The 27,621-nt window shown below is 43.0% G+C and overlaps 1 protein-coding gene across 1 annotated transcript in view; it reads left to right on the top strand.

Moving 5' to 3' along the window:
- PDZD2 (PDZ domain containing 2) overlaps window positions 1-19,459 on the top strand; it is a 202,074-nt gene extending 182,615 nt beyond the window's left edge. The window contains exons 21-26 of the mRNA XM_054517933.1: window positions 1,795-5,383; window positions 6,002-6,119; window positions 9,125-9,226; window positions 11,546-11,816; window positions 13,720-13,854; window positions 15,248-19,459. Of these exons, the coding sequence (XP_054373908.1) occupies window positions 1,795-5,383; window positions 6,002-6,119; window positions 9,125-9,226; window positions 11,546-11,816; window positions 13,720-13,854; window positions 15,248-15,414 (4,382 nt within the window). The 3' untranslated portion in view covers window positions 15,415-19,459. The remainder of the gene's footprint in view (window positions 1-1,794; window positions 5,384-6,001; window positions 6,120-9,124; window positions 9,227-11,545; window positions 11,817-13,719; window positions 13,855-15,247) is intronic.
- Window positions 19,460-27,621: the final 8,162 nt, after the last annotated feature.

The following is a 27,621-nucleotide window of genomic DNA, read 5'->3' as shown; positions in this document are numbered from 1 at the left end:
TGTGTGAAGTATTCAAAGTTCCCACATAGAGTAGGTCCCTCCTGCCAGTGTTTGCAGAGGCCTGAGTCATTTGATACAGTCCTGGAACTAAAATGGCAGTGACTCTTATCCTGACAACTCATTTTATTGCTGTGCCTGTTCATTAAATATATAGGCCCCTTATAATCAAATCTGTCTCTCTTAAATCTGAAGTTCTAGTAATGTTTTTATGAATGGACAATAAGACACTAACAACCTCTTTTCTTTCTTTTTTTCTTTCCTTCCCTTTTATTATGTCAGAATTATCTAAAGTGCAGGAAGATGAAACAGAAAACTAAAATCTTACAAAAACGTTTATTTTTATGTTTCATTACAGAAAGTTATCTAGTGTGAGTTGAAATACTTGATACCTTCTTGCTTTCTGCTCAGGGCTGATTTGTGCTTCTACAGCAAGATATGAATCCCCACAGACTGTACAAATTATGTGGTGTGGAAATGAGTGTTTGAAAAAGAAAAGCATACTTTTCAAATTCAGGAAGAACATAATATTTTGCTTTGTTCTAGCTTATGATCCTCTCTGTGTACTTTTGTGTACCTGGGAACCTAAAGTGCTTCCAGATGCTTGACTTCCAGTTGTTCTTCAATGAATTCCAGGATCTTGTTCTTGTTTCCTTAGATTGCTGTGGCTTTTCAAACCAATAGCACTGGGGCAAGGACACATTGGTAGCACTTTGTAAGGCACTTCACCCTTTCCCTTGTCCTATCTCACTGTCAAAAAAGGTGATAATCCACCATGCTGAAGCAGGGGAGTACTTCAAATTCTAATCTGGCTGCTTGAGATTGCCCTCCTGAGGTGTTTTTCCCTTGTTGACTCCAGGAGAAATCAGTACTTCTTAACATGGATACCTAAGTTAAGTGATGTGGATGATCCTGCAGGTTTGTGTGAGAAGTACAGAGATGTGCAGGCACCTTTAAATGAGCAGGACAGGACATTGATACTGAATAGCCTCTCCTTCTTCATACGCTTTCTCGGCTCCATGTCATAGTAACTGGCCTCTGGAAGGCAGCTTGAATGGGGATGCATGTCTCAGAAGCAGTGTAGAGAGGTGGAATCTGGTGCATAGAGTGAAGTGCTGGAAGCTGAAGATGTGGAGAAATGGGTCAGCCGGAATATGTCAGAGTGCAGCAGTGACAGAGAGCTCGGTGTGCTGCCCAGGAGTGGGTTAAACATGTTCTGGAACATGTTAAGGAGAGGTCTATGCCAGAAATGCAGTAAAGCCCATGTGCTTAATGTGTGCATAACGTCACCCATGCATGTCACATTGAACACCTGCAAAAGTGCTGAGGGGTCAGAGCCAAGTTATTTATGCACAGACTGTCACTGTGTTATCTGGTCACCTTTGCTATGTCAGGGCTTTCTGTGCTCCCTGGGGTCTCTGTGGGAGACTTCAGAGATGAAACAAGTGATGAGAAGCAATGCTGCTCAGCGTGACTTACTGCATGCTGACGCTTTGGTAGTTGGCTGCTTGACTGCTGTAATTTCAAAGATGAGAGTTAAACAGATCATGACTGCTCACCTTGGATAAGTGGATTGCTCCCTTCTGTGCACTACTCAAATACACATGGTTATGATTAATTTGAGTTGTTGTAAACATCATTACAGAGGAGGAGGAGTGCAGATCAAAATGAAAACATGTAGTCTATGTGGGTGTCTATTTTTGTAATAAAACCTGGTGTTTTCTATATCACTTCTTATATTTGACAGGATTTTGCCTTTTTTTTTCTTTTTTTTTTTTTTTTTTAATCATGATGCAGCTGTCAGCAGATTTACAAACCTCATCCTGTCTCCAGGGATAGACACTCAAAATCAGGCCAATGTCAACAGCATCCTCACAGCAGAGGAAGAGCAGAGCTCTGGGAAGCGAGAAAGAGCAGGTCTGCAGACTGCTGTCGGCAGCTGCGTGGCGGAGAGAGCAACACTGCCGCCCGATGCCCCGAGCAGGGACGTGCACAGAGGCAGCCCGAGGGCCAGCCGTGAGGAGGACTGCGCTGCCATCCCTGTCACTGACATCGATGACCTGCTCAGCCAGATGGGTGCCCCCGAGGGCAGGGCCTCGCGCACCCCGTCGCGCGCAGAAAGTCCCCTCCGGGACGAGTACACCACCATGTGCTGCTGTGGCACTGACGAAGGCTGCCCCGGCTCTGAGCCACGAGCGCCCAAGGAGGAGCTGCTGGAAAAAACTGTGAATTGTGGAGCTAATGCACAAGGGGTTTTGGGGCTGTCTGTGTTGGACTCCATCAACACAGGCAAACTTTTTACTGTGAATAAAAACTCTCTAAATAACTATTCTAGGAATTTTAGCAGTTTAAATGAGGATGAGTTACCTGCAGCAAACTCTCTGGAAAGGAAGAGAAGTGACCCATTTCCAAAGTCGATGTATGGGGCTGCGGAGGATTCTCACTCGGATGCAGAGTCTGTCACAGAAGCCTTTGAAAGTGCTAGTGAGGTGTTGCTTGGGCAATGTGCTGCTGCTAATGCCCCCACAGGCTCTACTGTAACAGAGTCAGATGAGGAGCAAATTGAGATTTGTTGCATGAACGATGAGCCGCAGAAGCCCGCACAGGAACAGCATTGCATCTCTGGAACAAGCTCATCCTCACTGTCCCTGCTGCACCCGTACAGTGGCAAAGCTTTGCAGAGTGATGGCTGTGTAATGTGTGGGTCACTGGAGACAAGCATCAACAAACTAGATTTGGAAGATCATGGTGGTCCCACTCCATGTCCTTCACAGTGTCCAGATGTGTCCTCTGCATCCTTGTGTTCTCCTTCCTCAGTTCTCCTGCCAGAAGAAGACATCCTAAAGAATTCAGTCAGTATCCCTGAAGTTTACTCTTTCTGTAACAATGGTGCCTTACGTACAGAAGAACAGATAGATTTGGGGAACAGTAATGAACATAAGAAATGCTGTGAATCCACTGAAGAGAAAGGATCTCTGCACTGCAAAAAGACAAGCTTTTGCTCTGCTAGAAATGTCAATGTCTTGGAGAACAGCTTGTTTGAGAAAGAAGGATGTCATGATGAGCAGAGATCCAAATCTGAAAGTGAAATGGCAGTTGATGATTGTAATCATGCTGTTGATTATTGCTCAGTGAAGAAAGAAACCAACAGTTTGTCCACCTTGTCTAAAACAGACAGCAATCATGTGAATGCATCATCAACAAGAGGAATATCACTCAGGTCACCCTTTCCTACTAGATCTAAAGATCCAAAGGCTAATGCAATTCATGAATTGCCAGGAAAAAATGAGAAAATTAACTCTGTGACTTCAGGAAGGACTTCAAATGGAAAAGTCCAAAGCTCAGGCACAAATCACTGCAAAGGAGCTGCAGTACCGCACAGCCCATCCTCACAGAAAAAATCCTGTCAGGAGTCTAAGGCAATGGCACAAAAAAGTATAATGGACACCCTTTTAAATAATCAGAAATCTAAAGCAGGACCAAAGCTAAAAGGGTTCACCATCAAAAGCAAAGCAAAGACAAATTCAGATTCTTCTGGCATTACTCCTACCAAAGTCAATGGAGCTGATCAGAAAAGGGCTTCTGTTTCTCCACAACTATCCCCCAAACTCCTGGGAAAGAAAACACCATTGTCCCGTAACTCACCTACAAACTCAGATCCTGGAAAGAGCATTTCAGCAGCCTCAAAGACTCTGAAATCAGAGCTAGAAAATAAATCATCTCTGGTAATTTCTGAAGATTCACTTCTGCCTCTCCTGAATGGCAGCAGCAGTCCAACCATGAGTGGTGAAGTGAAATGTGGCTGTGGGGAGCTATCATGGGGAAAGCCAAAAGAGAAGCAAGTTTCCATGCAGGCTGTGGTGTGTCAGGGTAAGGATGCTAAGATGGATGATTTCAGAGCCAGAGATAGTCAGTCCATAGTCACCTCACCTCCTCAGGGGATGCCAAAACCTGAATATGTGAAAGGGAGGACTGATAACCCCGGAGGAGACCTGAACACAATCAAAAGCATCCATAGTGCAGATGACCTTAGGCAATTAGATCTGCAAAACGTAGGAATGGCTGCTGGAGTCTGCTCTTCTTCATTAGGGTCCCCCTCAGTTCAGCAGGAGCAGCTGGAAGGGCAGGAGATCCAACGCACTTTCATTGAGGTGAAGCTTTCCTCCTCATCATCCCCTTCCTCCTCCTCCTCTGCCTCGTCCTCACCAGCATCATTTTTGCGGCTGCCATTGCTGGAGAAAGCAGAAGAGGTGAATGCAGAAGTGCCTCGGCTGACTGAGGAGATGGGGACCATGCAGTATTTCTCAAGAGGACATACTGCTGGAGACAGACGTCTCTGTGGCTTATCAAAACCTGTGACGAGGACCTACTCGATGCCATCCCAGTTAGCAGGTCACTTGAGGGAGGACTGCCATGTTACAGAGGTTCACCCTGTGCAAGGCCCTCAGGGCCAAACTGCAGAGGAGAAATACCCACAGGCAGCAATGGGGGTGTTAAAGATGGTTCACCTGAATCTGCCTAACAGCCAGAGTGGAAAGGAGCAGGCTTACACCTCCAAAAGTACCCAGAAGGTCCATGATGTGTCCTCCTCAGCCAGTGACGTTAGCTACCCCACTGCTGATAAACTGAGAAGCTTCAGGCGGAATTACTATTACTATGAGCTGAACTGGCCCCATGAGCCGATTTCATCCTTCTCTGTGAAACAGAGGATCAAATCCTTTGAAAACCTGGCAAATTTTGACCGGCCCTTTGTGAAGGCCATTGATATATGCTCGGCTGCAAGGTTGCCCCTTGCCAGGAGGCCGTGTGGTGGCTTGGCCACCACATCCAGCTCCGCTGAGTCTCCGTGGGCACTGCGGCGCAGCTTGAGCTCCTACGGTGGCAGTCCCAGCACAGCCAGCACCATGGCCAAGTCTCCCCTTGGCACAGAGCCTGTGTGTGTGACCGAGGGTGGCAAAGGGGATGGAAAGCCCCAGAGGAGCGAGGAGGACAGCGCTGGGGCAGACATGGCCGCCTTCCCCACCTCGGCCTCGCAGGTGCGCCGCAGCCGGGGCCTGGGGCGGCCGCCGCTGTCCCGCTCCAGGCTGCGGGAGCTGAGAGCCCTCAGTATGCCTGACCTGGACAAGCTGTGTGGAGAGGGCTTCTCAGAGCCCCCACAGCCTGCCTGCTTCAAGACAGAGCTGGAAATCACGCCCCGCCGAGTCCTTGGCACACCTGCCCAGAGCGGGGCAGCTCCAGCAGCCCGCTGCAGCCCAGCGGAGCTGGGTGGGATGGGAATGAGAGCCTGCAGCCCCTGGGACAGCGGCTCAGGGACGCCGGGTTCTGCCTCAGATGATGACATGCCCCATGGCAGATCTCTGGATGGGGGAAACAGCTGGTCTATCAGGTTGGTGTCAGCTTTGCTGTTATTGTTTCATCCCTGCCCAAGGCAAAGCTTCCACTGTGCTGCAGGTCTGCCCCAAAGCACGTTTCAGCCTACTGTCCCGTCATAGTCTGGGGCTGCCATTCATGACCTTGATGCCTTGGAGCTGCCACGCTGCTGTGTCTTGGCTTCAGTACAGAATTAAAAATTTTATCCTGGAACGGCAGGGCTCCTTTTCTGCGGCCCCTCTAGCTGGTTTTGGTCAGTTTTTGGCCATGTTACAGCACAGCAGTAGTGGTGGAGAGGAGGCTGCACAGCACTGCCTGCCAGCACAGCCTGTGGTGACAAGCGAGCTTGTTGTCCTGCCAGAAGTAGTCTTCAGATGTAGCTATCTCCTGTTAATGTCTGTTGCTAAAACCATTAGGGAAAGATGAGGGGAACAGAACAGGGACTGACTTTCAGAGTTATTCTTAAATAATCTTCTCTGCCCCTTCCTATTTTCCCAGCATACACCATTTCTTACCAGTTTTTGAGACTCCTTCTTTGTCATTTATCGTAATAAAGCCTATACTGTATACATGAAATGTATCTCTACAAAATTGGGAAATATAGAGCTCTTCTGTCTTTTTATGTTTATTTTAGCTTGGATCAGCTGCTCATCTCAAGCCTGGACCAGCAAAAACTGCAATCTGTTTTGTCAGTGGTAGTACCAAAATGTGATGTTGCTGCTATGCTCCAAGAAGTCAAAGCACAAGTAAAGGTAAAAACCACAAGATAAAACTGGGTTATTGGTGGATTTATGAGGGTTTTCTTAAAGGCAGATAAAATCTTTTCCAAACTGTTTCAGGGCTCCTCCAGTAGGCACATGACAGGCTTTTACTATCAACTGCAGTGGATGTTAATTTTACCAATGCTGTTTTTAGATGCCTGCTATAAATCTATGATAATTTTGAATGGCTTTTTGTATAAGGAAGTTCAAAAGCAGTTGTGAGTCACAATAAATAGACCTATTTTAAGTGGAAAAGGATTCCTCCATCTGGGCTCCCCAGTAACTGCATATCAGAATTTAGCTTTCCACCAGCCATCTGGGTCAGACTCAGTTTCCCCAATTTGCAGGGGAAACTGAATCTGCTCCTCTTTGTGCTGGTGCCTTTTGCTAGAAGCTGCAATCAAGATATTGAATTTATATTGTTCAGTGCTGAACTTGAACACCAGAATGCGGCTGCTGAAGTGTTTATAAGAGACTTCTGTGACCTTTCTTGTTCTCTTTTGTGGAAACTGGTTTTTGTATCAAGATAACCTGCTTCATTATGTAGGTGTTTGAAGAAGGCTTCCAAAGTGAAGTGCCTGCCAGAGCATTACTTCCCTGCTTTTGGTGTTTCTGTTTGTGGGATACATCCACATCCTTTTTAAATCAGAACAGAAGTTGATAAAATAATGACGGTGCTGGAAGGGAAACTGCCATCTGGTCTGCATAACTGCTGGCTGAGCTGCATCTAGAGTGTTCTTGAGTTTTGTTCACAAAGATTGCAATTTCAAACATAGAACAGGCTTGGGGGAAAAGGACCTCCCCAAAATATCCAGCTTTATCTCCTTCCAGGGGACAGCATAGCTAAAGAATGCAAGTCTCAAAAGTTTGGTGAGCCAAGAGGGCTATTTAGGTTTACTGATAAAATTAGGATTGGATTGCACAACTGGACAGAGGTAATTAAGTGTTCTCTAAAGTATTTTGCATGTGTTTTTGGAGAGATTATTTATTTATGCCACCTTTCAAAGCCTGAGAGCTCAAATATTTATAAAGCTGAATGCTTTTTGGAATGCACTCCTTGTCTGCATAGTTTCTTATCCATATTTAAGCCCAGTGTGGCACATTCTCTGGAAAATTTTATGCTATTCAAATGATGGATTTTGAATGTACAATAGAACAGTTCTTCATAGTTATCCAGTTGCTGAAAAATGAGACGGACTGCCTGATTTGGACTGAGAGGTTCTCTGGGAAGAGTTTGTCACCATCCTTTGCATTAAACAGTGCCGAATTTACTGTTACTAGCATTTAATAAATGCTACTAGTATTAATTTAAAAACGGTAATTTTAGTTAGGTCTCTATGACTGGTATCTTTGGCTAAGAGTCTAAACAGAGGTGATTACTGGAGGCCTGGTGGGTCCTTTGTGTGTCCAAGTAAAGCAGTAAGCATCTACAGCCAGGTCTCTGCCCAATATTATGTCTGCTGGCAAGGAGCAGCTTTGAGGGCTGGGGAGGAAGGGAATGCACCTTGGGAATGGGAAGCCAGTATCCAGACTGTGTTGTTGACTGGCCCAACACATCTGATCCTTGGATAACTCTTTTAACATCTGAACTTCTGACTTTCCTTCCTTCACCAGTATAAACAAATTAAATTGAGATATCATGGGTTGGGAAGAGCCTGATCTCTTGAAGAAAAAGGGCTTCTGCAGTACTTAACAGTCAAAGATATGTGTGCTTCCATTGCTTGGAAAGGGGCTAGTCTAGTTACTTAACTGATTTTATTATTTCTAGACAGACATAAAGCTGTTCTCACTTGAGTACAGTGAACCAGGTCTTACAAAACACTGTGGACAAAATATTCTGCCCTCACTGCTCCTCTCTCATTGAGTGCTGATGGATCAGTGATGTGGAGCAGGATGACATCAGTTTCTGACATTGCAGGAATGCCTCTAATGTAGGAAATCTTCCACAGACACTATGTGGCAGAGAAACATGCCGTGAGATCAAGAATTTGACTGTTGTTTCACCACAAAATCTAATGATCTGTGGCTCTCTGTGCTGTCTGAAACAAAAGGCAAATGCTGAATTAATATGTTGAGTTTAATGAACTAAATATATAATTTAATGCTAAATAGATTAAGAGATTGGATTCTAATGATTTGATGTTACTTTGAGTATTGGCAGTTTCTGGAAATAACTGGTATTAGATGGGATCCTAGGGAAAAGCTAAGAAACCTGCTTTCTACTTCCCACATCTGATGCTCTGCCCCACAAATAAGTACTATGTGCCTGCTCCACCAAATTCCTTTCTATAGCTCCCCTTACACTACAAAATGTAATCTCTATGACAGTGTCAGACTTGTTGGATGCAAACCTGCACCAATCTTTTTCCTGTGCAGGATGCTCCCATTTCTACAACAGCACAGCTCAGTTGTGATTAGGTCACTAACAGGCTCCTTACTTTCATCTCCCAAGAGAAACAGATTTTTCTGCTGTCCTATCTGACCTTCCCAAGCTTCAGTAGTGTAGCCACTCCCCCTTGCAGGATTGTCCAGCCTTGCTGAGAAGAGGGTGATGCAACTGCCCTGCACTACATCTATGAAGATGAAATTGGATAACAAAAGTATTAGTAATACGCTGAAGAGTACAGTGCTTGGTCCAGAAAGGTGTAGGAAATATTGAATTTTGACTGCAAAATGTTGAACAATGCAAAACTGACTACAACCTGTAAAAATTAGGTTGCCCAAGGTTTAATGCCATTTCACTACCTAATTTTGACTTTGTTTGCTAGCCTTGGACTGACTGAAGAAACCTTCCTTGTCACCCGAGTTCTCCTAGATGGCTGCTTCATCTGTAACATGAAGGGAAATGCATTTAATGTCTCAGTTTTGATTCTTTGAGTTGTCTCTTTTCACCTGCCATAATTTGTGGGTACTGGGAATTTGTCATTTATGTGGGTACTTGGTCTTAATATTTGGTTTTGTGTTTTTTTCTTCCCCTTCCTCCATTTTTCTGCTAGAGCAAAGAGGACACATACTTTGTAGTCTTGCACAAAGAAGAAGGAGCTGGCCTGGGATTTAGTGTTGCTGGAGGAATAGACTTGGAACAGAAATCAGTCACAGTAAGTGATGGCTGCAAGTCATTTTTCTACAAAGCTCACTTTAAAACAGGCTGGTGATTAGATCAAGTGCTCATTTATCAAGACTCACTGCAAGTCATTCACAGTGTCTCTCAGAAGCAGCAGTTTACCATCTGCTACTGAAATCAGAGTGTCTGGGAAGTATAATTTTTATTATTGGAGATGGATAACAATTATGCTTTCAGGCTTTAAAAATCTGTTACTGGATGGGGTGGGCTAGATCTAAATCCTATCTATGCATGTAAATAAAATTCTGCATGCAGCTGCAGTGCACACAGCATTTTAGGGGAGACTTAATTTCCAGCCCTTGAAAGGAAACTCTGTGCAGCAAAGTTTTTGAAGGATTTTTCAGATCACAAGACTAATTGTTGCAGACCTCAGCAAACATTATGGATTTCATGTCACAAGTTTGTTTTGAGTTAGTAAGATGTGTGGGTGGTCAGTAAATGAGGGTTGTTGTCTGGTTAGGGTTTTTTAAGTCTTAAGGAGCATTCTGAACCAAAGATAGCATCCTATTAAGATACTGGTATGTAAAAAGTGACTGTTCAAAAACAGATCAGTGAGACAGAAAAATCCAAGAAAACTTCATGTCCTGTGTGATGTTTTTTTTAACACAAAATATATATTTAAATTCTGCCCTGAGAGATCCATTAAATGCTAAGGTTAAAAGAAGGGTATGTCCTCCGTTTTGGGGCCTACAGAAGCCCTTGCAGGAATCTTCTGGGTTTTGCATTTAGACAAGACCAATATAAATAAATGTATTTTATATTAAAGTGTCATTAAGTTAGAATATGGTCAAAGTCTAGAGTGCAGGCTTCTACTTCTCTCAGTATAGAAGTTGTTCCCTGTCTCTGTTCCCAAACAGTGGCAGCTCTGAGCAAGAGGACGGCTCAACAGTGTCCCCCCAAGAGCGTTCCTTAGAGAATTCCTTACGTAGAGACTGTGACTTTACCTAAAAAATAAGATCTTGAGCTCTCTCAGACCGAGGGATTGATGACATCCTTTTCCTGAATTCTGCTAGGCATGGGACCAAATGAGTCTCAGTTCCTGCTCTTTCCTGATGCTTTTTCAGATTGTGTAAAGGGATCTTAATCATGTTCTTGACCCACTGGGATTCTTGGTCCTAGCTAGATTTAAGGGTGCTGAGCTGCTTAGATGGGCTGTTATATCAACACTTGGGTGAAGAAATGAAAATGCCTAATGAGCTTCAAGGTACTGAGGAGGTGAGCAACTAAGGGAAGGCAGCAGATTTTTGGGCATGACCCCTGTATTCCACTTGCATTTGCATGCCTTCATCTGTTATTGAGGCTGTTATTCCAGCTTTGAATGCTGGCTTAGACTGGCTGGAAATTTATCTCATTGGATCTGTGGGGTTGTAGCAGGTGCCCATCTCAGCATGGCCCTGCAATGAGATGGAATAGGAGCCAAAAGGCTTCTGATGCCTTGCTGCTCGTCTGGGTATTAGGATAAATTCCTAAAGATAATGCAGAAATGTGTCCACAGATTTGCTGCCTTGAACATTTGCTTGGCAGACCTAGTACTGTCTCCATGGGAAACCATATTCTGGCTGCTAAAATTAGAGTGCCTAATAGGCAAGTCCTTAAATACTGGGTCTTGAGTCTTTTAGTCTGTTCCTTTTTGTAAATGATACACATCTAAACTTGATGGAAGTTTTCTCAAAGTTTAATCCACCCTGAATAGAGTATTTTTTCTCAAGAAAAATGCATTTCAAGCTGCTAAATCATCCCTTTCCATCTATTTGCATGATATTTGATCAGCCATATTGAGGCAAACAATTAAATACTTGTACAGCTGCAGTAAGTCAGAGCCTTTCTGTGCACAGATGTTTAGAAACGTGCATTTGAAAACAGCACAGGATGCATGTCCCAGCCAGTGGGAACTAGGGGAGTAGGTGTTGCACACCACAGTGTTCTTGGTGGTTGCTGTGGCACGGACGTGGATTTAACCTCTGTGTCACTTGAAATATGTTAACTGAAGGCCTGTGAGGAGTTTAGTGAGATCATAAGTGATTTTTGATATTACATTCCCTAGCTGGTTTTGGTCATCTTTGTCTTAGAAATGACCATTCAATAATAGCATCTCTGAATTCCCCCATCCCCAAATGGAGATCTGTCTAGTCACTTTGAGGGTGTTCACTGGAGCAAATGCTGTGTGCTTGGTAACCAGGTAGTGGGCACTGGCTGCAAATTTTGGTAGAGTGTCTCTGTTCAGTGTGGCCTGTAGAATGCTGTGTGTGGTCATGAGGTTAAAACGTCCTTGTTAAAATTACCTTTCTTGTAGGTCCACAGAGTGTTTTCAAAGGGAGTGGCATCTCAAGAAGGGACTATCCATCGAGGAGATCTTGTTCTGTCAATCAATGGCAAATCTCTGGCAAGCTCAGTCCATGGGGATGTCCTGAATACTCTTCATCAGGCAAGGCTGTACAAATATGCAGTCATTGTCATCCAGAAGGAAAAAGACAAAACAAACAATTCCTCCAGACTTGAGATATCAGCTACTGGCAGAAAATGTGTGGGGTCTGGAAAGGATGTTTCCATGGAAATAGGAACAGGTATGATCTTTGTCCAAGAATAGTTGGAAGGATTCCTTTGCAGAGCAGACTGAAGGGAAAAATGTCAATGTGTTTTAGATTAAGAGCGTCTGTGCCTTATATGATTGAAGGGAGAAAATGAAATTACCTTTAAATTTTATTTGTTCTCTTTGGAATCTAAATACAGTTTGGGGTTTGGTTGTTTGTGTTGGTCTTTTTTTTAATTATTGTAACAAGGCACAAACTTAGAAGACCTAATTTAGGGCTGAATCTAATTTCTACTTAGGTAAGTGGTTCCACATACTCTTCCAATCCAGGATAAACTCCTTTTAAGTAATAACAGTAGTCAATGCAAGACAGAAAACAACCAGAAATAATTTTTAAAAATGTTAAAAAGAAAGTCCCATGCTGTGCCATTGATTAAATGTAGGGACTGAGCTTGTTCTTTGTAAAAGCAGATTTCATGCTGTTTCTACTAGAAACACAGAAAAAATATTTTTATGTTGCAGTAAAGGGAAGTAAGCCTATTGAAGTCAGCCATCCCACAGGAATGTAGGGACAAATGGTTTAAGTGGAAATGTATTAGTGGAATATTAGGTTCCTGTTTGGGAACAAGACAGCATTTGGTGTCAAGGCTGCACCTGGGGTGTTAGGAAGAGACCTCTGAAATTTTTTTTTTAAGACCCAAACCCCTTGAGCATCTCTCTGGATGGTGCTGCTTGAGAGCAGGGGATGACCAGGGGCCTCCCCCTCCAGGGCAACACAAGGCACTCAGCTCTGTCCACCCCAAAACAAGGACACGGAGCTGCCACTCAATTCTTTTTAATCTGTTGGATGTAATCATTACTGTTCTCATGGGGATTTTTTTTCTGTAGCAGTTTCTTTTGTTTTGTGCTTACACTGGGTTTTATGATGCGACTTTGTAACACAGCTTATTAAAAAAAATAAAAGAAAAAAGCACTCTGTTAATTAATGGATCAGCCTTTCTGGAATTGCTCCCATGGATATAATCTGTGTAATTACTTCAGAATCCCTCTCTGCCCTAAACTCCCTACATCCTGCACCCTGACAAATGCAGAATATCTACTGAGTCCAGGCACTAGGGGGCAACATTATCTCATAAACAAAATAGTGTTGGGTTATTCAGAGTCTTTCCACCCTTCCAGGTGAAGGACATCACCAGATGTTTTAGATAACGTTTAAAGTTGTCCAAGATAACAGTAGCAGTAATTTGTGATAACACAGACTACATAATTATTACATTCACACAGGGCAAAGAGGATCCTGTTTTCCAAAACTGCAGATTTATTTCCTCCTAAGCAAAATCATGTTTTAAGTCAGCTACAGCAATATTTCACTTCAGAAATATCTGCTATGTAGGAGGCATGGTACAACTACAGTTAATTATAATTAAATACACAGACAGGAGACAAGAAACAATTTTTCCCCCTAGTAAGTGATTACAGATTTTTGCTTAAGAGAATGGAACATGTTTGCTTAAATAAACATTTCATTCATTCCTGTTACTTAAAAAGATATAGTTCATTAAATAAGCAAAGGGAGCAAATGAAAGAAAAAGAAATGCTCTCCACTCCCTATTTTTGTAATTTTTCAGTTATTTTGTTGATATTTAGAGTATTTGCTAAATTTGCTAGCTATAATTTTGCCAAAAAAAGATGCCTTGGCAGGTTTTTGTTGAACATGTAAAATGAAAATGTCCCTGTGTGTAAATGCATTTTGTACTGTCTCCCATTTACAGCTACAATAGAATACCTTCCCTTCTGAGAAACTTGGTGTCATCCCCTAGTCTGAGTAACTGAACTCTCAATTGTCCTGACACTGCACCAAAAGCAAAAACCAACCAAACACAACTTGCTATTTACTGTTATCTGCATAACAAGATGCTGTGCATGTTCAATTGCAGATCCAAACCTGGACATGAATGATGTCATCTGCGTTGAATTATTGAAAACCTCTGCTGGTTTGGGATTCAGTCTCGATGGTGGAAAAGCTTCCATTGCTGGAGATAAGCCCTTACTTGTAAAAAGGATATTTAAAGGTACTACATGCATGCAGTGGATGTTATCCCAGTTTTCCTTTTGTCTGTGCATTGTACAGACATTTCAATTACTGTGCTCAGCATTTTTTTGAAGCAAGGGTGGGTTTTGTGGCTCTCATTTATTGCCACTTACTAGGCCAAAGTGGTCATTAAAAGAAAAACGCTCCCGGGAATGGCTGGGGATTGCATCTGCTAGTAAATGTGGAGCAATCTGCTTTGCTAAGTATGGGTCTGTCCACTATTCTAGACATTAGACTACAGAAGCAATCATCTATACAGTGGTCTGAGACATTCATGCATTATCCAGTTCTCTTTTCTAAGAAATGCATAGTGCATATAATCAGCGTGGTACTGAAACACCACCCTGCATTATACCCAGTTATGAATTTTACCATATTTCTGTCTTTTTGTTTTCTTTTAAAGGGTTATTATTGGGCTTTGCTAAGAATATGGGATATCTGTAGTCAGAAATTGCCGGTCGTGAGTGCTTTGTTTGTCAGCAGGTAGTTAAACTTACATGAACCACACATAGAAAGAAAAAAAATCCCAGAACTATGCTGTGACTTTCATATGTCACATGTCAGTTTAGTGAAAAGTAAGACCCTTTCTGAAGGTGGCTGAAAACTCTGGATGAAACTACATGTACACAGCATTTTTACAGAATTACTTTTCAGTGATTAACTCCCTCATCAAGATAAAAAAAATCAAACACGTATTTACTGAATTACTTATCAGTTTGTGTGTGTGTGTGTGTGTGTGTGTGTGTGTGTGTGTTTTTTCCCTCCCTAAAAAGTGCTTCTTAGGGTAAAAGGCATGTTGAGTTTTTGAGCTTATTCTTTTACATCCTTACAAACAGTCCTTTTCCCCTCCCTGTGATGGCTCATGCTAGTTTAATTATCATTACAGAGAAGATACTTTCATCAGCAGTAAAGGGTATGCCTCTCTCTAGAAGCTTTCTGTGAGTGGTGTTTGGCCAAAGTTTGCTATCAGGGTTTGGTTTGTTCATCTCAAGTTTTACAGTCCGCTGCATTATTTGCCTATTACCCTGTTAAAGTTGAGAAAGTGCATCCATGCCACATATAACCTTCATGGTTATTTTATCAAACAGGTTTTCTTACAACTACAGAGATAACATTCAACATATGTCATACACTTATGTTGTTTCTTTCAAAACCAGACATCTTTTCTGAGAACAAGACTTTTTCTTGGTTAAAACAACATTTTCTGTGAGATGCAGCATGGAGTAGCTTGCTAGAGCTGGTGTGAACATTAGTGACTTGTATTGAAATTGGATGAAGTTGGAAAAAATGGTTTATTGCATCCCAGTAGAAAGCAGATTTTTGTGGGCTCACTTCTTCTTTTAACACTGAGTTTTCCCCACTTTTGCTTCTAGGTGGTGCTGCGGAGCAATCTGGAAACATAGAAACTGGAGATGAAATTCTTGCTGTTAGTGGGAAGTCATTAATTGGGCTCATGCATTACGATGCCTGGAACATCATTAAATCTGTGCCAGAGGGGCCTGTTCAATTGCTAATCAGAAAACACAGAACTGCAGTATGATGGAAGCACTACGTCTAATCACACTTGCTAAGACAAACCATTTATAACTATCTAAAAGCTGTCTTTGTTTATAAAGCCACACAGAAGTGTCTTAATGCTTTACAGAGAGGTGCTAAGAGCCTTGGAGAACCACTGAGCAAGCGTGTGATGAGCTTCAAAGATCTCACCTAATGATTGGGGATGAAGGAAGCCAAAAGTTAGAGACAATTTTGTATTATGTGGCAGTTTTATTGGAACTTCGAGACCTCTCCTGGGTTTGATTTAAAGTATTTTGACTGAGATAAATAACACTGTGCCTGTCCCTGATATTTTTAGTATCTTGCAGAGTGTTGGTAGTAGAACTTGTTGGTTGCCATCCTGTTGACAAGGGTGGATTTTAGATTGTACTATATCACTTAACTGTAATAAGACTTAAGGACACTTCCTTAGGGTCTGGTCCTTTTTTTTGTTGTAATAAGAGAATGTCTGGAACAATCTCACTTTATTCTTCTAAGTGCAGTTTTGCTAAAAGTGCATGACAAAAGAGTATAATTTTGCACAACTCGTATGCCTAAAATACAAGCATTTTATTGCAAAGCTGAAAAATCCTCTTAAAATTAATGAACTAACTCAGCATCCACCACAACTGAATCTACTTCTAGGTGCAACTTGTATCTGAAGACATTTGGTGTTAATGCATTAGAAGTCTGTAAGAAAATCATGTCCATATAATAGGTGATTGTCCACCAAGATGTATACTGAGTTGTTAGTTATGATTAAAATGGAGGCGATAAAAAACTGGGGTCTGAATTTTCAAATTTAGGCTTCTAATGTTAGGCACCTTTAAAATATATATATTTTTAAAAGGGGGATAATTTCAGGTGCTGAGCACTTACAGATCCCACTTACAGATCACTTCAGTGACCGCCAAGAACGTCTTCAAGTTGGGCTGCTTTTATTTATCTTCAAGAGGTATAAGGCTGCCCAACTTGAAAGACCCAAGCTGAAAAGTGGTGATCTAAAAATGGGGATTATAACAGATTAAATCTGAGCTGGCCATATTTGTGGTGGCTTTTAATTGGTCTTTTTTGTTTCTCCTGTCCAGTATTTATTTTTGCTTGTGTGAGAGTGGGTTGAGGATATGTGTGTGGATGATGCAAGTACACCCAACTGCGTCAGGACTGGGCTGATACTGAGTGTTCTGGTGGTGAAACTGAAAACTGTTTGTGTATATGGGAGAAACCACGGTGTTGGGCACAGCAAAAGAGAAAGGGTTGCAATGCCACAGGAGCTTAGTTTGGATTTTCTCACCTCTACTCACAGAAGAGGTATCAGTAGTGGGCCATGCTGCTTAGTCTGCTGTGCTGGGAGGAGAGTGTATGGGTGCAAGAGATTAGACTCTGTTATTTCTCTTCCTACATCTGGGATAGCTAAACAACATAAAATGCATACAGGAGGAAATGGGCCAGTGTCCTTATCAGCTGAGAACAAGTTGTTTGTTCCACAGTGCTCAGGTTGTACATCACATTAGGCTGGAGACTGCTTGCAGCCAACATCCCCAAGGTGAAGAGTCCTCGGCCTGGAACCAGTCCAAGTCTGAAGTGCTGCCTCTGTTTTCAGTGAGCCAAGACACTGCATAGCTGTTAGAAAAAGGTCTGGGCTTGTCACTTGGCCCTTCCCCAAGATCATACTGTAGTTCAGTTTATTTACATTTATTCAGCAGTGCTTGAAGCAATTGCTTCCAGGTTAGTAGAGCACTCGCTTGGGTTCATCTCTGTGACAGCTTCATTAGACTTCAGCTCATGATGAGCAGAAGAAAATTCAGTTTTCTGCAAGTCAACCTGAGACCAGATGAATAGAAAAGCTGTGCAATGTTTGCCTAAAAATGAACAAATAGGTTTAATTCTTTTTCAGTGACGTATTAGCATGTGAATCCAGGGAGAGATGCAGCTTTTGGTTACAGGAAAGGCAATACTGTATGTACTCCTACAGCTACTTTGCCTGCAGGATTTCTGCTGAAACTAATTCAGGTTCAGTGCTGTGAGATGACTGTGGAGTTGGGTCCCCTGTGAACCCAAAGCTCAGCCACTCTGTCGGGACTGGTCCATGCCTCCAGTCACCTCTGTGGTGGGAGAGGCTTCAGGAGGATGCAGCTCTTAGGGCTGGAGGACCACACAGATTCCAGGCCTGTGATGGGATAGAAGAGGTTACCCCTGCATATTTGCTGAAAAACAGGGAGAAGATAATTCAGCAGGGACAGCTGAATGGTGAGGCCTTGTTCAGGAATGACCAAAATCCGACTGTAATAGAGTGTATAATAGATACATAAAATGCATGTGGAATTTAATGCAGCGTAGTGAATGCATACCTGTATACGTATAATACGTGCAGTGCAGTACTGACTTTTTGCTACTTTAATGTGGTAAATCACAGTTGTGTTTTAGGCAATGGCATTTTTTTCAGTCCACAGTCTAGAATTCCGAAGGTTCCATCGCAGGGAGGCATATATCTCCCTCACTCCTAAACCAGTGTGAGCTCAAAGGTAGTCTTCATTTTGTAAATTAAAGTTACTTTGAGGTGTCTTAAGATGATACGTGGTGGTATTTTCAGATGCTTATTTGCAGGTACTGTTCATTGTGAGTGATTTAGAAGGCTTTTTTTTTCAGTAATCAGATACTGTTCAGTATTTTATTTTACATGCACGTAGATAAGTATTGGCTGAGTAACAGCAAACAGAAATGGGGATTTTTGTGTGTGATTCAGTAGTAGCTATAATTTAAAAGATAGTTTAATGTTTTAAATCTGATAATAGTTACTATGGGTAGAAAGATAACACTTCTCTACTAACATTAGAGCAAGCAGAAGAATTGTATTTAACCCTGATTGTTTCTGTTCCTGAAAATACCTTTTCTTTTTCCTTGTGGAAGAACAACATCTTCACTGATGTTGGTATGATTACAGTAGCATTTCCTGACATCTTTCTTGGGGTGACATGCCCTGAAAACGCTCCAGGATTTATGCAGTATGGGTGTCTGCTTTATTGCAGACAAGATGTTTAGACCAAGCAGATGTAGTAAAGTTTTGGTTACACACCTAGCAAAGTAAATGTTCTTTTTCTGAGAGCCTGGTTGCACTAAAATGATGGAGGATGTTGCATTAGTTCATCAGTATTCAGTATATGGCCTTGCTGTTTGCATATCAGTCCCCATGGTGATCCTTCACCCTGCTGGAGTGTTGGGCAAACTCTAGGAGAGCAGTGACTTGGCAGCTACATCCTAGAAGACCAAAAAATCAAGATGAAATTATGCACTTCTTCATCAGGGAGCTGAAGGCATTCCAGACAAGGGGAGTTTGCTCCTAGATGGAGAAGGTTTAGGGCTTTGGTGCATCCAGGCCTGGGGCAGCTGAAGGGGCACATCATGGATATGAGAGCAGTGAGATACTGCCATTGCATATTCTGCAACCTTTTGTACCTGGAAGCTCTTTCCAGCTTCTCTAGGGACTGCATCTGTACTGAAAGCTCTGAGATTAGGGAGGGAAAAACATTTGATCATTTTCTCGCTAAAAAAAAACAAAAACAATAGAAGGACAGATAAATATTAAGAAATTGTTAAGTGATTCGTATTTCCTAATGACCCTCACTTAAAATTAACCCTGATAAATGTTCTGCAGTGGTTCTTGTCAAATTCTGAAGTAAGTATTCCCAGATGGGAATGTTTACCTGTTTCTATGTTTAGGTTATGTAAATGTACAAGTGAAAATATTGATGAAGAGTAGACTAGCTCATGAGAGAAATGGGGATCCCACTGTAGGTAGATTTTGTGTGTTAGTCTGATACACTTATTGTATAATATTGTATATTTACACTTTTATTTATATAAATAAAACTTCTTTTAATTAAAACTGTTTAATATGTCTTGTATATTACAAAAAAGTGCAATAACATGAAATAGATTGTACATTTTTTGATTTCTGTCCCTTCTATGTCTATCTGTATTGCCATTAGCTGTTTTGCTTGGGTTTTTTAGTGATTTTGAAAATAAATTGTATCCTTAGTACTCCTCTAGATATTTAATTTGTTATGCCAGACTCTTTCTGGTCCACAGTTGGAACTGGCATCACAGGGACAAACATGTCAGGGAGAGCAATGAATGACTATGTAAATGCTATCCAGGTGTGCATCTAAGCTAGAACGAAAATAGCACCCTCTTAAAAACTGCCAGTGTGAAGAGGACTCAGGCATTTAAGAAGTGGTATGAGATGTTTCATAAAACCTGCTTCGGTATCTTGTTTTTTCCTGCCCCTGTTCCAGGAAAATGTGGAGTTTCCATCAAAGCAGCAGTCCCTGGAGCATGCTGCCTATAAACTGTACCTCCTGCCCAGACCCTGGGCTGTAAGAGAATGGATTGTATATGTAGAGAATAATTTTATAAAGCTAGGCCTAACCTGGAGTTTGTTCTAGTTTCCCACCTACTCTGGGGATAAAGTTCCCTTCAAAGCCACAGTGAGCTGGTGGTGGAACAGGCTGGGCTGGAGATACTCTCTGGATGGAGTGGAGCTGAAGTGGAGCTCATAGTGGGAGGTGGAGATCACAGCCTCCAGACTGGGGAGGTTTGCATCAAGTGGGCCACTCTTAGACACAAGTCACTTCACAGTCACTGCACAGGCAGGTGGAAGCAAGCCTTCCTCATGGAAAGATGAGCCAGCCCAGAAAGTTCTCCTCTCAGCCGCCCTGATGTGTGGAATGCCGGAGGTGCCCAAAATGGTTACGGCTGCCTGGCAGCACACAGACACGTCAGCTGGTTGCTGCGGGGAAGGCTGAGCTGGAGGAAGGGCCTGGTGAGTTGGAGTGTTTCTATCTGCACTGCAGGCGCGTGTGCATTGCTCTCTGTTTGCCTGCTGGGTTGGGTGCTTGCAGCAGCACTCCCACATGGCACAGGGCAGTCCTGACCTTTCCCTGCTGTACCCATGGCACTCGCCTGCACCTTGTGCCAGGCCTGGCAAGCCTCACCATTTCCTGCTGTGCACGGTGCTGCCTGGAAGGGCCAGGTGCGGTTTTGTGCGAGGGGAAGGAAGGCATTTGCCCTCCTATGCCAGTGGTGCAGAGGGCATTTCCCTCGTGCCCAGGTTTGTGCCCCAGAAGCCGCTGGGTTTGCTTTCGGTTTCCTTCTCTGGGTGCCACGCTGCGAGGGTGCAAGCGAGCAAGGACCTCGTGAGGAGGGATAAGCCCGCAGCTTCTGCTGACTCATCCTGTGGGAAAGGCCAGTGTGGCTGGCTCCCAGCCTGCCCTCTGGGCAAGTGGGCTCTTTCCTGGGCTGGAGGGGAAGAGGAGGAGCCTTGTGGTATACCAGTTTTCCATTTGGCTTGGGACCCTTTTTTCCTTCTCCCTCTCCCTTGCACACAGCCATGATGATGAAGGATGTGCTGTTGTGTAGTGAAAGTGTGCAAGGCATAAAACCAGCAGGTTGGGAAGGAGATGGATGGGAAGCTGTGGGATGGTGTGTGCGGTCCCCTCAAGCTTGGTTCAGCACGTCTGTCCCCAGCTGGAGCCTGGCTTCTCCCCCCAGTGCCGCACGGTGAAAAGGAAGAAGATATTTTCAGTCATGATTTCCTCTGCCTTTCCGCTCCCCTTGCTGTCACCAGTTCTGGGCCAGCCCAGCTCCTCTCCTCTCTTTCACTGACTCCCCCTTATCCATCTTCCTGTCTGTCCTGACTTCTCCAACACATGGCATGAGATGGGGTCAGCAGGGCTCAAACCTCCAAGCAGCCTGCCTCTTGTCAGATTAGTCTTTATTATCTTTAATTGAAATCTTAATTGCAAAAGTCAGTAGCTAAGTAAAGAGGAATACAAAAGCAAGAAGATGCAATGAACTTACCTGTAAATGAATTAGTACATGTGACTTCATTTATCCACCAAGACTTGTGAAGTACTAGAAAATTTTTACTTCTCTCAGTTGTGAAAGCCTTAGGGCACAGGAAAATGAGGAACTTGAAACATGATTCTACCTAAAAAGTTGCATTTCATTTCTCTTTTTTTTACAGCTTTGCTGCTCTCCTGCTCCCTGTTGGCATCACTGAATGCAATCTGAATAGGGTCTGTGATTCGGGTGTATCTGTTCCTTCATCTCTATTTCCAGGAATGTATCAAAAATGCCACTTTACCACATTTGGCCGGATGCTAATGGTCACTGTCCCCAGGCTGGGATGCTATAATGGAGAGCCCTTGGGGAGAAGGTTCCCACAGGCCACCCTGGAGTCTGTGGCTGGCCAGGACCAGGGCAGGTGGTGGCTGGTATGACGCCCATGAACACAGAGAAGTGATGCCACAGGGCAGCACGTCACTGACAAAATGACAAAAAGAAGTGAAATCTTCCCAGACCATGGCCCTGGCCTCATTTTGTGGTGCCCATGGCCATGCAGGGTCAGCACAGAGCCAGCCATAGCTGCGCAGGTGGCACATCCACGCTGCTGCCTCTGTGCTGCCAGTCCCTGGCGCATGCCTTCTTGCCTGGTGCTGGGAGATTTTTGGTCCAGCGTTTGGGTGCTTGATTTTTTCCTTTCTATGCAATACTGGGTTGTGTAACTGCTTTTGCAGTCCCTTCTTCCTGTGTCGAGCAGCCTCTTACCAATAGATGCCTGGGGAGCGAATCATCTGCATTATCTAGGACTGATTCCCCACCACTTCTGTTAAATGAGTTGTTTCTTCTTCTCAGGAGCATGGCTGATACTAGACTGTCTGGATCAGCCTTTAGTAAAAGCCCGTTTTGGACTCTGTTTATAGGGAAAGCCAGTCATGACTTCCTCTTTCATGTAGCTGTGTTTATTAAAGCACTTGACCCAGCTAAAAGACTTCACAAATTAATAATGATTGCAATGATTAAGTTCCTTTCCTTTACAAAACCCCCCACTTTTAATGATGATATGAAAGAACATTTCATGCAAATGAATATCATTCCCTAAAACAAGGAGTTGCCCTTCAATCCCACAGAGTGTAAAGCTGTGACTAAGAGGATATTTTGTGTCAGTCAGGGTATTTTGTGAAGTTAGTCAATATTAAATGCAGAATTTCCTGCATTTCACTGATAGTTGCATATGTGCTGGCCTCACCCCTCTGTGCAGCTGAATCAGTCTGATACCGTTGCACTGAGCAAACAAGTTACCTGGTTCTGAAGTTTCTTGGATTTTTCTCTACATACCAAAGTAATTTCCTTGATGTGCTATGGTGGTGCTGGATAATGTCCAGTGTCCGGCTGCTCTTGTCAAGAATTTCCCCCTAATTCCTGATCCCAAGCAGGGCAGACATGACTGTGGCCTCCTGCCTTTTTTGCAGCTTTGTCACATCCCTGTCAGGAGCACAAAGGGAAAGGTGGGAAGCAGAATGCTCCCCTTAATTTCTGCCATGCAGTAGGGATCTGGAATCCCAGCTTGGACCCAGGAGCTGAGAGAGGTAGTGCCAGTATCCTATTATTGGCCTTATTCAGGGGTGCTGCTGAAAGTAATTTTTTTCTCAGATTTGCAAGCTGACTTGTCCACTTCAAAGTGTTCCTTGTCCCTTCAAGTGATGACCATGTCATGAAGGAGCTGAGCTTCTGAACCTCATGGTGCTCCCACCGTCCTTCCATGGGGATGAGGGAATGACACCAAAGCCACCAAAAATGAAATGGCTGAAGATGAAATAGCTGAAACGGATTTATTTATTTATTTGTTTGTTTATTTATTTATTTATTTATTTATTTATTTAATGGGATATCTCCTGTTGCTGAAGGAGTTACACCAACCTCCACGCTTTCAGTGGGCTGGTGAGAATTGCATTGCAAAGAGCCCATGCGTGAGAAGGCAGGGCAGCCTTGGTGTGGCCTGTTTGTTACATGGGCCAGACAATGTCCTGACGCACTTGGGTGAGGACCCTTGTTTACAGCTGTAACAGATTTTGGGACTATTGCTCACTGACAGCCCCACCATCAGACAGTCACCTGCTTCAGGGGAAACCCTGCCAGACTGAAAGGCAATGCATTATATCCCCAGCTCTTCCTGCCCGGCCTCCTTACGCCTATGTGGATGCACATCATGCCCTCACACCCTCTTGTGTTAATGGGAGGAAAGTGATTCAACTTAGTCCCATCCAGCAGTGTCTACTAAAAATAATGAGCAGCATATGAGACATTGTTTTTCAGCTGATTTGCAAAAACATTTCATGAGGGGAAGAGGAAGTATCTCCTTGTCTGGCACTTTGTTTGGTAAATACCACTTGTGCATCCAGTCTCAGGTGTGAAGGCATGAGCGGGCTGAGGGGGCCAAGCTGGTTTTCACTTGGGGGACCACAGTGCAAACACCACCCAGGGCTACACTCCAGTCAGGTGCTTCGGTAAATGGAGAGTGTTATAGGGTGGCAATTCTGTCAGTTTGTTCGCCAGGTGGGTTTGTTTTGCTTTTTTGATATCAGATGCTTGTGGGTGAATCAAGTGCATTTAGATTGCAATGCCATGCCCCAGTGATAGGATTTTTTTTCCCCCTGCCCTTTAGGGAGGAGCAGGTCACAAGCATCATACTATGTGGGTGACTGGACACTGCTCTGGAGGGCTGGAGAGGGGCCAGATTCCATTGGGAAGCAGGTGAGAGTGTCTGAATGTTTTCACAAGTCTGATCAGTCATGCAAGTATGATTTTCTGGTGACACTTTGCAAAACCAGACCTCTGTGCAGCCCCTACACTAGCACTTTTCACCGGACTGATGCCCTCCAAAATAAAAATCTTCCTGGCTTCTGCTGGTGACTAAGTGGGAAAGAACAGGGAGTTGCATCTCTTTGGGATTTTTTTCTGGTTATTAGAAACAAGTCCGTTTGGCCCAGAAGTTCTTAATCCTCCTTGAACATGAGCTACAGGGATGTGCTCCTTGCCTGTGGAGCTGGGAAAAAGCAGCACAGTGAGTGAGCAGGGAGCCTGCTGGTGTGCTTGGCATAGCAGGAGAGGACCTCAGGCTCTCCTCTGCAGAGACACATCTTTGGGTCCCAGCATTGGGGAAGAAGAATGTGCTCTGCAATATCCCCCTGTTATTCTCTTGTGATAAGCAGCATCATTTCCCACTCTTCCCAAACTCCAGCTTCGAACTGTGGAGAAAGTAAAACTTTGCCTGACAAAATGCTGTATTCCTTTCTGCCTGCATTTTGGACAAAACCCTTAACTTGGATGTCTATCCTTTACGAGGAACACTCCTTCACAAAGCTGCAGCTACTCTGGTAGAAGTAATAGGCCCCCAGTGCCACCCAAATATTCTGCAGCCAGTAGTTAACAAAAAATACTAGAATAGGTGTCTCATTTTGAAGTTCAAGGTCATGGTTATGGTTTTCTTTTTTCCCTCTTAAAGGCAGAAGGCAAAGCCAAATCTACCAAAGCATACCTGCTGGCACTCTGCTCTTGCCCTCCTGCTTTTGCCTGCTGACATGGAAGGAATTTGCATAATAAAGCCATGCTTTCACAATCCACAAAAGAAAACCCAAGTGACAGCAACCTTTGTGACTCATTTTTCTTGTAAACACTTTGTATTTATTATCTTAGCAAGAACTCAAGACATACATGTGTGAGGCATACAGCAGCACATCTGGCACGCATCCAGAACAGGCCTTAAGGAAAACAAACTCATGTTGATAAAGTCAAAAGCAGATCCTTTGCAGAAGTAACAAAAGAAATCTAGGGTGGACATCAGCAAGCACTTGGTCATATACTGGCACTGACCTCTTGCATCTGTGCCTTTTTCCTGAGTTCCTGTTGAACACTGCTGTTCTTAACAATGCATAGAAAAACCTAAAACATTTCAAAAAAAACAAATAGTCTTTGCATAACCAGGCAGACAAATACTGTGCTAACAGTAAACTTGGATATCCCCATGACAATGCATTTATGAGTATATTTTTTTGGTAATATTTATATGTGCTACAGCCTGAAGAACGGGGTAGGTTCTACAACTCCACACCTCATTTCCTGTTGACTTTGCAAGTAGCATGCATTGAACAGAACAGTTTTATTCACATACTCTTCAGCTACTAATGTGAATGCTAATGCTGAATTCTCCTGAGTTCCAGACAGGCATGGTCATTGTTCAGTGTCCTTGATGAAGATTCCAAGACTCCACCAAGCGCAGGATACACAACAGCAACCCTTCTTATGACGCTGAAGCTGTCTTTGATGAAGTTCTGCCCAGCTGCATGCAGTGCTAGTCTGGGAGCTGGTGTTCTGCTGGTCTGAAACTCTTTGCCTTTATTTTTTAGTACCTGAAAAACTGACCTATGTACATGTCAGTAAAATGCACTGCTTTGCAGTATGAGATAAATAACAATAACATTTTGAAATATTGTATTCTCCCTGAAAAGGTACTGGCTAGCTTAGAGGAGAAGGGAACCATGCATGTGGCTCAAGCCAAGAGCAAATCTCCCTGTAATGCCACTGGGATGGATGGGGTTAAGTCTTCCACGTGGAAAGAAGGCAAAGTCAGTCAGCTTCTGCTCAGTGACAGAAGTCAGTGTCAATATAACAGCCCCTGCACAGCTGGTTGTGAGAGTGACCAGAGTTACAAAATGACAACTTTGCAAAGGCAGATTAAGAAGATATAACAGAAAAATAAATTATAAATACAAACATGAATTCACCACAAGACAGGAGAAGACGTAATTTGAATAGACAAAAATAACAAAGTGTAACTATAAAGCCTTAAAAATTCAAATGTGCTTATATACAAGGGTAGTTAAGAGAAGGAGCTCTCACCAGTGACCTTAGAGGTAGTTATGAAACAGCTTCAGCCTTTTTCTTGCTATCTTGGACCCATGAAAAGTACTGTTTAGGATGGAGCCTGACATGAACGGAGTAGCAAAGTTACTGTTTGCCTTCACAGCAAGGAACATGTTTAATTCAGCTCCTCTGAAGCCAGCCAAAGGTAATATCCCCTCAGTGAGATGGGTCATTCCCACGAAAGCCCTCAGTGGTGATGATGCATCACCATCCACTGGATGTGCTGCCTCAGCTCCACCATTCTGGAACTGAGATGACGAGGCCATGAAATGAAATGGAAAGAAAGTACAAGGTAAGAACCTTTGTCCATAAGTATAATTAAACATTCAAAAATCTAAGGCTACTTTCTTGTATAATGGAAATGCTCAATTCTATTGATATTATTTCTTCAAAGAGAGGTAGTTGCTTTCTTTGAATAAATAACATTCTCAGCAAAACTTGAGATTCAACTTTAGGATCTACTTCTATTGAAGTTATTTTGTTACTTATAAAGACACAGCAGAATTGTACTGTTATCAAGAAATTCTTTGTAATATTGAAAGAATCCTTCCACAATTACCTATGTATCTGTGTATGTGTAATATATATTCAGATACATATCTTATATAATGCCAAAGTATGCTTCCCTCTCTGAAGCATGATTTATTTCCTTTATCATCAGAAAATATTATCCTTTTTTTTGTTTATATAATACCATTTTATATTTAGTTTTGTCATGTTTTGAACATTTTTTCATACTGTGTTTTGAGATTAAGCAAACAGTTTTTGGTGAATAGTTCTATTAAATATTCATGACATGCACTAGCAGTGCACACATTTATATTTTATATATACATACTATATATATATATAAACTTATGCTATAGATTAGAGCTATGCAACACTGTATTAATTAATAGAATTATGACTTTTAGTCTGCAAAACAGCATCCTGTAACAATAACTTTCCAATAAAGATAGCGGTTGTCTTTAACGGACTTTAATAAACACCACGAGATCCCTGTCCAGCAGGATCTGGAGATCACTTCAGAGAAGAGGAGCAGTCAAAGGTCAGCAACTGGCTTCTTCTTCTGTGTGGTATTTGATCCCAAGTTCCAACAGACTGACACTTTTTTTTTTTTGCGTCATCCTGTCGGTGGACTGAGCTCCTTGGTGAAACATGGCTATAGGACATGAGGACCCGAGGGTGACTGGGGAAACCAGGTTCCTGAAAGCATTCTCAGACCATGGTGAAGGGCAAGTTCAGTCTTGTCCCAAATCTCCCCACGTCACCAGCTCACCCCAAGTCAACACTGCACAGTTTAGGGGCTCAGCCCATCATTATCTTTTTTCCCCACCTGGCATTCATATGCCAGAATTGCTGTAACATTCTTCAGAGAAAACATGTGATAGCCATCCTCGAGCAGCTGCAGTCACCCAAATACAGCGCAGCGAGATTTGAGGTTTCT

Source organism: Molothrus ater, chromosome Z (genome assembly GCF_012460135.2).
Source record: "Molothrus ater isolate BHLD 08-10-18 breed brown headed cowbird chromosome Z, BPBGC_Mater_1.1, whole genome shotgun sequence".
Taxonomy (NCBI): Eukaryota; Metazoa; Chordata; class Aves; order Passeriformes; family Icteridae; genus Molothrus; species Molothrus ater.
Note: the sequence above shows the minus strand (reverse complement) of the source record. Positions and strands in the feature narration are given on the sequence as shown.